Source organism: Lutra lutra, chromosome 10, assembly GCF_902655055.1.
Source record: "Lutra lutra chromosome 10, mLutLut1.2, whole genome shotgun sequence".
NCBI lineage: Eukaryota > Metazoa > Chordata > Mammalia > Carnivora > Mustelidae > Lutra > Lutra lutra.
The window spans coordinates 73,402,355-73,414,464 of NC_062287.1; the positions used below are offsets into that span (position 1 = coordinate 73,402,355).

The following is a 12,110-nucleotide window of genomic DNA, read 5'->3' on the forward strand; positions in this document are numbered from 1 at the left end:
AGGTATTACTTTATCATCTTTGTTAGTTAAGCTGGCATTTGGAAGATAAATTTTTAAAGTTGGGTTCTAGTCTGTGTTACCATGTCTTACTTTCTCTTCTCCCTGAATAAAAGTGCAGTGATTTTATCTTCTTGAAGAACGATCACTAGTTTGTTGCCTTTTTAAATAATGAGTTCCATTTCTTGTGAATTCACAGATTGGTCAAATCATTGTGCCACAACATTCAGAGAAGATGGACTATGGACCTACCTCAATCAGATTGTGGCCTGTTCCCCTTGGGTTTTATATATCTTCATGCTAGCAGCTTTCCATTTCTCATGGTCTACATTTTTATTATTAAATCAACTCTTTCAGGTATTTATTTCTCTTTTTATAATGCATTTGAGTAAAATTTCCAGTAGCCTGTAATAAGGTCGAAAGACTTGAATTTTAAATCAGAAGGTTTTTGGGTCTTAGTTCCACCCCTGTTGCTTACTCTCTGGTTGTAGGCATGTCATTTGACTCTGGAATGTCAATTTTCCATGTCATTTAACTCTTGAATTTCAATTTCGTTGTGTGTAAAATGGAGTTGATAGTGCTACTCTCATAGGATCGCGTAAAGGTTAGAATAGTAAGTTATTAGCTTGTCCCTAGGAATGATCTAATCTGACCTTTTTATTTTATGGATAGAGTTACAGAGAGGTGAATTGACTTGCTCAGGGTCACTCAGTGAGTAGCGAAATCAGAACTGGAGACCTAGGTCTTCTGACAGCCTCTTCAAAGTCTTTTTTCATCATACAGTTAAATCGTAAGGTGTGTGAAAACATAAAATATAAACAGCATTGTGAGATACTTTGAAACATTTGCGAGATGATTCTCTGCCCTCATTTTATCCAACCCTGTTTGTTATCCTGTTCATTACTCAGTGCTTAAGTGGATAGAAGCGGGGAGAAATGCAAGATCCATCACCAACCAGTGGATGTGGTAATTACACTTCCAGGGAAGGTCACAGCCATTAGAAAGTTCATGCTCCAGGGCAGTAGCCACATTCAGCCACATTCACTGTCCTTTTCCTGCTGCCTGCCTTCCCTCTGAGCATAACCTAATTCTTGTTGTTGCTATGGCCTGCCCTCGTGGAACAGACAGCCGTGATCAGTCTGAGCCAATTACTGTCAGACCTCGGATAATTCGAGCATTACTCATCAAAAGCACAATGCATTCCACTTTTACAGGGAAGGAACTAATTCTACAGTAATAAGGAGAAAGAAAGAAAGACAGACAAAGGGGAGAAATGCTAAGGAAGGGAATGAAGCTGGTAATACTGAACTGAGGCTTCTGAATGTTCATCTTCATCTCCTGCCTCTCTGGTATCTACACACTCAGGCAGGAGGAATGAATGTTAGCATCACTGATTGTTAATACCTTATAATACCTAATATTTATATATGCTTTCCATATTCCAAAGCACTTCCTGTCTCTTTCCTGACAAAGAGTTGAGTCCTAGGGATGCCTGGGTGGCTCAGTCGGTTAAGTGTCTCCCTTCAGCTCAGGTCATGATTCCAGGGTCCTGGGATCGAGTCCTGCATCGGGTTCCTTGCTCAGCGGGGAGCCTGCTTCTCCCTCTGCCCGTTGTTCCTCCTGCTTGTGCTCTCTCTGACAAATAAATAAAATCTCCAAAAAAAAAGAGTTGAGTCCTAGACTATACCATAGCAGTTTCTCCATTTTATAGATGAGAAAACTAAGCCCCTGAGAGGTTAAGTGCCTTGTTTTGGCCACGTGGCTGGTGAGAGGGGAACGAGAAGTAGAACCGAAGATTTGAGACCTCAATTCTAATTCTCTTTCTTCTTTTCTGAACTCTGAGGACAACTACAGATATATGTGAGACTATAATATTAGTTGTTTTTTTAAAAGATTTTATTTATTTATTTACAGAGAGAGAGAGATCCCAAGTAGGCAGAGAGGCAGGCAGAGAGAGAGAAAGGGGGAAGCAGGTTCTCCGCCGAGTAGAGAACCTGATGTGAGGCTCAATCCCAGGACCCTGAGATCATGACCTGAGCCAAAGGCAGAGGCTTAGCCCACTGAGCCACCCAGGCGTCCCCAGTTTTTTTTTTTTTTTTTTTTTTTTCTTTTTCTTTTTAAAGGTTAATGTTTCTTACAGTTTCTAAGGCAAGAAAATGGACTCAAAGTTTTGGATAGTTTTCAAATAGAGGAATTCATGGTAAAGTTGTTTTCTTAATAAAACCATTTAGTTGTTAGAAGCCTTTCATTTGCTGACTGCTCTAGTGAGTCACGGGTTTGACTATAGTAAGACAGAGCACAGACTCTGGTAAGGACCGTGAACTTTATTCTCACACTGACTGAGGTGTCTGTCTCAGTTCTGCTACTTTCTAAGTGGTGTGACCTTGGACCAGTTACTCCACCTCTGGCAGCTTCTTGAACAGGGTATTTTAAATATATTATGTCAAATCCTTCAACAACCTGATGAGGGAGGATGGTGTGATAATCTCTGTTTCACAGATAAGAACTTTGATATTTGTGTTATTTTGAGGATTAAATGGAGTACCTCAGTGACTAGTAGGGTTTTAATGATTTGGGGGGTTTTTAAGTTACCTCAACTCTTACCCTTCCCCAAATTATGGATTTGAATGTCCTTCACTTCAGATTGACTTTTTCAGTTGGCCCTTTCCAAAGAGATGCTAAGAAGCATACACAAGGTGAGATCATTGTAGTAATCTTGACCTTATTTAGTTTTATTCAACTAAAACCTACATGCTGCATGTGCTGAGAATCTAAACAGGCTTGTAGGCCATGGCTTGAATTACCAAAGCAATTACTTCATGACTGTGCTTTGTTGAATCTTAATAAAAACAGACACTCAAAAAAATAAAGGCTCAGGGGTGCCTGGCTGGCTCAGTCGGAAGAGTGAGGGTCTCTTAACCTCGGGGTGGTGAGTCCAAGCCCCACATTGGGTGTAGAGATTACCGAAAAATAAACAAACTTAAAAAAAAAAAAAACTCGGCTACTAGATTTACTTAGTCTCATTTTAGAGCTGTTGAGTTGTTGTCGTCACCGTGATCCTTGGTTAGAAGGCTAGGTTATACTGTATTCAGGGGCGTACTGAATGTTTACTGCTGTCCTGAGATGCACTAAGAGCAACAGAACCTCAACATAATGGTATTTTTCATGTACCTTCCAACCTTCTTTTGCAGATTGCTTTCCTGGGCCTGACCTCCCACGAGAGAACCAGCCTGCTGAAGCAAAGCAGGCATATGAAACAGACATTATCCCTCAGGAGGACCCCATACAAGTAAGTCAGATCTATTTTGGCCACTGCATCCTGTGGAAGATGCTAGTCTAGTCATTGGTTTGCCAGCCTCCTGCCACCACTCGGGCAAGCTGCTCTCCCTTAACTTGCTGTCTGGCGGAGTTGACCCTCTTCTTTCTTGGAAGTCTTAGTGACAAGAGGTTTGTGGTAAGGTCATGAGCACCCATGTGCTAAGAATTTGGGACTTGGTCTGTTGGACTCAGCACAAATAGTTAAGTGACTTTGAAGTTTTGCCAAGGTGGGGAATCTCTCCAGTCAAGCCACATGGTCATAAGATTGCGTGTTGCTGGCCTGAAGTCAATGTGAGATAACGAAGCATGTGGCTGAGAACTCCAGCTGCAGGGCTCTCTGCAGAAAGCATTAGGTTGTGAGGTTTGCCAAGATTTTCCACCTGCCTTTCTCTCATCCGTAATTCTTTTAGCCTTGTGTTTAATGAGCCCATCTGTGTCAGGCGGAAGCTGCTGCTTCAGGTTTGGGGTGTGTTTTCTCCAGAGCATCGGTTGTATAAAACCTGTCCTCAGTTGAAAATGAGTGTTTGTAGGAAGGCTGTCATCCTACGATATGAACGATCAGGCTTTGAAGCTTATCTTCCTGTCATATATATCGGGGTCTTGGAGGCTGGGAGTGCTGCGGAGGTCACCCTGAGCCCTCGGGGGATTTAATGCTCACTTGCATATCTCATGAGCAGTCTATTTTAAAGCACACTCGTGGTACAAGATGAAACTGTTAGGCTGTTAGACAAGGAGATCAGAGTCTGGGAGGGACTATGATCTGTGTTTAGAGGGAGAGGAATTGACTTAATTGGGAAGAGATGGCTAAGGTGATGGAGGGTGGCCGGTGGTGCCAAGCTTGTGGTGATTGGACTGGCAATGATAGTAAAGTCCCTTTCCCAGTAGTTGACCCGAGGAATAAATATTGACTCCACTAGAGGATGAAAGCCTTTTGTGACTGAGGTAAAATTTTCATCTGAGCCTTGAAAGACGTGGGGTGGGGCCTGATGGAGAAGGACAGACAGGGATTTCAAGCCCTAAAGAGCCCAAATGAAGGGCCTGAGTTGAGAGAACTGGGTCATGTGTGGGAATTACTGAGTAATGGCAACATACGCTGGAGGAACTAATGGGAAAGCCTTAGAGCTACTTTGCGTCTTGCTTCCAAAAACCTGCCCAAGTTACTTTTACTCACTAACTAGCTTTGGAGCTGCTCTCGGAGTGGTGACGATACGTTCCTGACGGCTCTCCCAGCAGCAGCAATGGCCCAGTCATCCTCATGCACAAATAAGTTCTAATGTGTATCGGGGGTTAGGTTTTTTTTTTTTAAACATTTTATTTATCCACTTGAGAGAGAGCCTGAGAAGGGGAGGAAGGTCAGAGGGAGAAGCAGACTCCCCGTGGAACAGGCATCCCGATGCGGGACTTGATCCTAGGACTCCAGGATCATGACCTGAGCCGAAGGCAGTTGCTCAACCAACTGAGCCACCCAGGTGCCCGGGGGTTGGGTTTTGATAAGGTTTTTGGAGGACCAGACAGTGTCCAATAGGTAAGATTAATTGGGAAGGAGCTCCTTCCCTTTGGCTGGAACCACCATCTTCTAGCAGTTTGCCAAAATGACCAGCACCAAGGGAAAGAGGAGAAACACCCACTGTATGTTCTCTAGACCTTTTAGAAAAAAGAGAGGTGTTCCTTTGGCCACATACATGCAAATCTACAAAAAAAGTGTTACTGTAGACATCAAGGCAGTGAGCACCGTTCAGAAAGCTATGCCCAACAAACGTGACCGCGGCGGAACTGCAGGAGTCTACGGCGTCCCCCAGCTGTTAGTGTACACACACAAGGGCCAGATTCTTGGCAAGAGAACTAATGTACGTACTGAGCTCATGAGGCACTCAAAGAGCTGAGATGGCTTCCTGAAGCATGTGGAGGAAACTGATCAGAAGAAGGAAGTCAAGGAGAGAGGTACTTGGGTTCAGCTGAAGGGCTAGCCTGCTTCAGCCAGTGCTGCACTTTCTAAGACCGATGGAAAGGAGCCTGAGCTGCTGGAACCCATTCCCTCTGAATTGTTGGTATGATAGGTCTAAAAAAAGACGAAAGACCTCTGGACTATTAAAAAAAAAAAAAAAGAATAATTGCAAGGAATCGAGACAGGGCCCTATTTTACTTAAAAAGTTTAGGAAAAAAACCAGTTTGTTGACTATATTCTTTTGGCCTATCTGGCCTTTGAGATCATCAAAATGCGAATCAGGGCAATGGGAATGGAAAGCAGGACACTTATTGATGGCCCCACCATTCCAGTGAGTGGGGGACTCAGAAGGAAATCAAGTTGCTGGGCAGAAGCCAGGGAATCTCAGAATCAGGACTGAGGTCCAGAAATGGACGTGGGCTTTAGTTTTAACGTCTTCTAAGCCAGGGAACTGTCTGATTCACCTCTGGATTCCTGCTTCAGGATCTTCAAAGCACCTTATCTGTTAAATTCTCAGTGAATGTTTCTGGTCTGAATGAATTCAAACAGGAAATGTAGTAAGATGTGTTCTCTTCCTTCCTTGGCAGCCTTGGGTTCACGCAGAACCTCGCAGATTTCTTTCAGTGTGGCTGCTTTGGCTTGGTGAAGCCCTGTGCCGTGGACTGGACGTCACAATACACCATGGTCTTCCACCCAGCGAAGGAGAAGGTCCTTCGCTCCGTTTAAGAAAAGCCACCCCAGATTCTCACTCTGACTTACTTGTGTTTATGTTGATGCCCTGTGGTCTGCAAGTGAAGTGGAGATTCAGAGTTCACCTAAGTCCAAAGGAAAATGCAGGTGTTTTTTTTAAAGCTATTTGGTAAAAACAGAAGTTCTCAATAAAGGCATTACACTTTTAGATTTAGCAAGATGGACTGTTCCTGAGCAATCTTGGCAGACATCTAAAAAAACTTATATTTTTCACAAGAAAACACAAGTTACATTTTTTTGGAGATAATATTCAGTAATTATGGATAAAATGTGGTATTTTCAAATCCTTTATTGGTTGTTTCAAAATAGTACTATTCTTTAAACTTGTAATTTTTGATAAATTATTTGTTTGTTTTATCTATAAATATGTAAAAAATATTTAAATAGTTGTACCTGTTATGCTTTCACACTTAATAAATTTTTTTTTTTGTAGTTGAGATTTCATTTCTGACACTTAACACTTTTAGAATCTTAAAATGAGAAAAGGTGTATATAGGACATAAAGAAACTGATTCACAGTTCCAGGAATGAGTTGAACTCACTGTTAACACCAGTAAGCAAGATCTAATTTAGTTTTCCATCTTAAAAAACTTAGAAAATTGAACAGAGGAAGTCTTAAAGATTAATTACTGCTTTTACTTACTATCCTCAAAATATTGGACTGATGTGATTGTAATTGCTGATTTCCCTTATTCTGGAGGAGAAATGAATTCAACTTTAACTCTTGGTTTGTATATATATGCCCTTGGGCATGGCTCCTTCCTGCTGAAAACCATTCCTTAAGGTTCTGTTACTCTTGGGATAAAGGCTCTTATCATGACCTCCAGGGCCTTGAATAATACAGCCTTACTTGGTTTACCAGTCTTAACTCTGGACCACGCTTTATACTCTAACCACATTGACCTTTCAGTTTTTCAAGGATCTGTTCTTTCCTCTATAGAGCCTTTGCAAATAAGGAAACTCAAGCCTAAAGAAGTTCATGTGTTCTCCAGGGTCACTTAGATACTAAATGGGGTCACCACTCTAGAGCACCAGTCACCTCAAATACTGTCTGACACATTGTATGTGTTCAATAAACATTTAAATTCATTGAATGAATGAATGGTTTTTAAGCAGGATATGGTATGATCATAATTGTTTGAAGGCTGATTCTTAGCTGAGGGGAGAGAAGGACTTTCTCAAGCTATACCCTTTCCCTTTCTCTCTCTTTTCAAACTCTCAAAACCATTTGAGAAACAAAAGTATTCTCAAATTGTGGTCCATACACCATTTAATCAGAATTATAGGGATGGGGCAGGGGCTCACTTGTTTAAAATTCAAATACCCTGCCTCACACCTTCCAAACTACTATATTCCAGCCTTTATAATTGATATATATAATTGATATATAATAATATAATTGATATATATAATTGATATATAATATATAATAATAATTGATATATAATATAAATGATATATAATATAATGAAACACATTTCATTAATTTAAATTATTCCATAGATATATATATTGCGTACCATGATAGGTCTTTCTGACCATAAAACATGTAATTGGGCATACTAATCACAGAGTTTGCAGTCTCGAGGGAAAGCTAAGATAAATGAGACTATATTATAATGTGGAAAATATGAAAAGCCATAAGAGGGGTACAAATAAAATATTGTTAGAGTTTAGAGGTTGGAGAGAGTCTCAGTAGATGTGGTCAAGTGTTTATGGATGATATGGCATTAGAAAGGGTCTTTCAGTGATATTTAATTGGGAAATACAGAGTTGGAAGTGAAAGGCCTTCTCACATAGTGAAGACAATGGGAGAGTTTAAAGTATGGTTAGAACCATGACAGGCTGGGTCTCCAGGATGTTTAAAGTGGGGAGTTTGGTCAGTAAATTGGACTCGTTGATTTGGACTAGATCTCCGGGGGCCCTGAATGTTAAGCTAATGAGCTGTATTTAAGTGAGCAATAAGGAGCTATTTCTTTACTCACTTGTCAATAAAAAGTCTTTTTATATCATCTTGTCTGGTCTCACCAACCCCTGCCAAGTAATTACTCTCAAATTGGGGTCCATAGACGATTTACATCAGAATAACAGGCCTGCGATAGTGATGGGGGTGGTGTCTGGGGATCACTTGTTTAAAATTCAAATTCCTGGACCGCCTGGGTGGCTCAGTGGGTTAAGCGTCTGCCTTCGGCTCAGGTCATGATTCCAGGACCCTGGGATAGAGTCCCACAACCAGCTCCTTGCTCAGCCATCCCTTTGCCTGCCATTCTCCCTGCTTGTGCGCTTGCTCTCTCGCTCTCGCTCGCTCTCTCTGGCAAATAAATAAAATCCTTAAAAATATAAAATAAAATTCAGATTCCTCAAGTGAGTCTTGGAATCTCAGTTTTTATCAGGTTCCCCAAGTGATTTTTTTTTAAACATACAATGTATTATTTGTTTTAGGGGTATAGGTCCGTGATTCATTTATATTTTTATTCACAGCAATTCACAGCACTCACCATAGCACGTACCCTCCTCAATGTCCATCCCCCAGCCACCCCATCCCTCCCACCCCCTTCCCCTCCAGCAGCCCTCAGTTTGTTTCCTGAGATTAAGAGTCTCTTACGGTTTATCTCCCCAAGTGATTCTTATATATGATACAGTTTGAGAATCATTTATGTAGGGACTCTTGTCCCCACCATTCCATTGTGGTGTTTTCCTCAGGTTCATGTTGGTGGGAAAGTTTGGAAAAAAAAAAAAAGTTTGAGAGTTGATGTTTAATAACTAGACATCCTGGGTTTGAGTCCTGGAATTGCCAGTTATATGTGCATTTTACCTCTAAACAAATGACTTACCTCTATAATGCTCCAGTTTCCTCATTTGTATGATGTGGTATAGTAGATACCTCCAAACGTTGTGATGAGGATTAAATATGTAATAATATAGAAAGTGCTTTGGCCCATAAAAATGCTCAAGAAATGCTATTCATTCAGAAATCTTTGGAAAATTGACTAGAGGTAAGGAAATGTGCCATATTCACTCTTCCATACCCTGTGTCTGGGGACTAGGATTCTCAAAACTATAGTTTTCCTTGTCAGCTGAGTTTCCATTAAGTTCTGCCAGTAGAGAAGGAGGAGGGGAGAAGAGACTTAACTCCATTCTTCTTGCCAGTGCGTCCTCTCAGTGTTGTGGTTGTGAAGTGGCCTTTCACCCTGATGGTGACAGTTGGAATCAGGGTCTAGCTTTTCTCCCACATTGAAGCCACCTCCCTCTTCCTCCCTTAGAAGCCTCAGCAAGAACAGACAGGGCTCTCTGCTGGGAGGTCTGACTCCCCACCCCCGGAGGCATCTGAATTAGGGTGCTCCCATCTCTTCCCAGCCCCAGGCATCGTGGCTGCTTCCTGCAGGTCCCATTTCTGTGCTAAATCAGTGTGCTCCTCTTTACTTTTTGAAAAGTATTAGCACCTACTTAGTCAATTCCCTCTGTTATTTTCTCTCTGTTAAAAAACAGTAACAAAACAAAACCAGAAAGCCTAGTGTAGTTTTTGTTTTTCTGACTGGAACCTGACAGAGAATGTTAGAGATAAGCTTTTTTTTTTTTTTTTTTTAAAGATTATATTTATCTGACAGAGAGGTCACAAGTAGGCAGAGAGGCAGGCAGAGAGAGAAGAGGAAGCAGGCTCCCTGCCAAGCAGAGAGCCCGATGCAGGGCTCGATCCCAGGACCCTGAGATCATGACCTGAGCTGAAGGCAGAGGCTTTATCCCACCGAGCCACCCAGGCACCCCTAGAGATAAGCTTTTAACAATGTCTTAGGCAAGAAGTAATGAAGGCCCGAATTGTTGATTGAATGTGGAGGGAGAGAAGGGAGAGTCAACGATGACTTTGGACCCAGTGAATGAGAAGGTGGCAGTGCTCTTCTGAGGAGTAAAGAAAACTGTGGAGAGACCAGGTGATGAGTTTGGTGGTTGGGGTGTTACTAAGTTTGAGGTATCACAGGCTGTGCGGTAGAAAAGTCTGGAAGGCAGCTGTAAAGAGATCATGGCATGCATGGGAGTCATGAACATAGACAGATGAGGTTGTCACAGGAAAAAAATAGAAAAACGAGATGCAAATGAAATGGGGAGTTGTCCACCTGAAATGGGAAAATCAATCCTAGAAAGAGACCAAAGACGACAACCCACGCAAAGAAAATGTGAGGGAGGAGGGAGCAGGAACACAGTCTTATGGAACGTGGATTTAGGGAGCTGGAGATGAGGAGGAGGGACCAGGGAGGGGGTTGGAGGGGAGGACAGTGTAGAATTCAGGATGAGTTCAAAGAGGAAGGAGTCACTTGTCAGGAGCTGAGGAGAGGACAGCTGAAGAGATACGGGATCTGCGGCTAGGAGGTTATCGGCCGGCTCGGGAGAGCCGTGGTGGCTGGGAGTGGGGCGGGCAGCAGGGAGGGCACTTGGATGCCTGATGCTCAGGCAGTAAGATGGAATGGAGTCTTAACGGTGATGGCCTTGAGATGAGCCGGGAGAAGGCAGTAGCTTGGGGGCGAAGTGGCCAGGTTTGGGCTTGTTTGGTTTGTCAGGGCCAGGGGAGTGAGACTCTTAACAGTGTGAGGCCAGAACCTCATTCCTTTCCCTAAATGTCTGTGTAGTCACATCAGAGACTGCATTTAATCCCTTGCACAACTGTTAGGCACACTCCTGAGAATGCTTCCTGTGACTTAGCAGATGGGCTGGACACTGGGCAGTGAGAAGTGGGACATCTTGGACGTGGACCGTTCGGTAGTACAGCTGTGGGGAGTTCACGCTGTCGTAACCGCCCCTCACATCTCACTGGCTTAACACAATGTGAGGCTAATTTCCCCCTCTTGTTATGGCCTGGTTAGCTGTTTGCAGACACTCTTGTCTGTGGGAACCCACGCTCCCGCCCGGTTAGTGCTTCCACCATTTCCTAGAGCCTCAGTGCCCCATGGGCCTTCTGCATCCACAGATGTGGAAAGAGAACGGAGACTGTCCTAGAGGTCTTGGGGGCCCGGCCTCCATTGGCCAGTCTCAGTCCCACATCCCAGCCAATGACAGGCAAGCCTGGAAAAAGTAGGACATTGCCCAGGAAGTTGAGCAGAAGCACAAAGATGGCTAACACACAATAAGCTGCTTTCTTTGTTTTGCTTTTTTGTTGTTGTTGTTGTTTTTCCATTTCCAAATTCCTTCACTCCACATATAATAATCTCTTCTTTCACATTCTAGCAGAATTTGCTTGCAGTCCAGCCTACAGGCTCTCCTGCTCCCCTCCCTCAACAAATGTTTACAAAGTGCCTACTGTTCTAGAGCACTATGAATACATACACATCACATTCTAACAAAGGAGCAGATGGGAGTTCAAAATTGCAATGTGCAGAGAGCAGTGCTGTGTCACTTACATGCTGGCTGTGGAAACACAGAGGTAGATTAATTCTGCTCGGGAAGTTCAGGAAAGCTTTTGCAGAGGAGATGGCATTTGGCCCTTGACTTGATTATAGGAGCTCGCCAGGCTGAGAAGTTGGGTGAGGTGGTAAAGATGGAGGGGTCTCCATCTTCCAGACGTTTCAGGCAAAAAGAGCAGCATTAGCAGAAGCATGATGGCGTGAAGATACTTGGCCTATTTGGAAAGCGTCAAGTCTTTGGCTGGAGCTGGAGCTCGTCTGGAAGGTCTAAACCTAAAGTTGAAGGGTAGGTCCAAAGTCCTTTATGGACTTTGTAAAAGTCCTTATATGACGTATGGCATATGGGCCAAATTCTGTCCCTCTGCTTGGCCCCACATCTATATGTTGGAGTCCAAACTCCCAGAACCTCAGAATGTGATTGTATTTGAAGATAGGGTCTCAACAGAGGTAATTAAGTTAAGATGAGGCCTTTCAAGGTCCCTGTTGCAGTAAGACTGGTGTCCTTATAAGAAGAGGAAATTAGGACACAGACATGCACGGAGGGAAGGCCATGTGACGACACAGGAAGAGTGGCCATAGATGAGGGGAGAGGTCCTCAGAAGAAACCAACTCTGCTGACTCCTTAATCTCCGACGTGTAGCCACTGCAAGCGCACAAATGTGATTTCTGCTGTTTGAGTCGCCCAGTCCCTGGTCCTTCGTAATGGA

At 43.1% G+C, this 12,110-nt stretch overlaps 1 protein-coding gene across 2 annotated transcripts in view; it reads left to right on the forward strand.

The window, feature by feature from the left end:
- The window catches only part of ZDHHC13 (zinc finger DHHC-type palmitoyltransferase 13), a 54,450-nt gene extending 47,392 nt beyond the window's left edge, over positions 1-7,058 (forward strand). For both annotated transcript variants that reach the window (XM_047692611.1, XM_047692612.1), the window contains exons 15-17: positions 197-354; positions 3,189-3,286; positions 5,848-7,058. In XM_047692611.1, the coding sequence (XP_047548567.1) occupies positions 197-354; positions 3,189-3,286; positions 5,848-5,986 (395 nt within the window). In that variant the 3' untranslated portion in view covers positions 5,987-7,058. The remainder of the gene's footprint in view (positions 1-196; positions 355-3,188; positions 3,287-5,847) is intronic.
- The last annotated feature ends 5,052 nt before the right edge of the window (positions 7,059-12,110 follow it).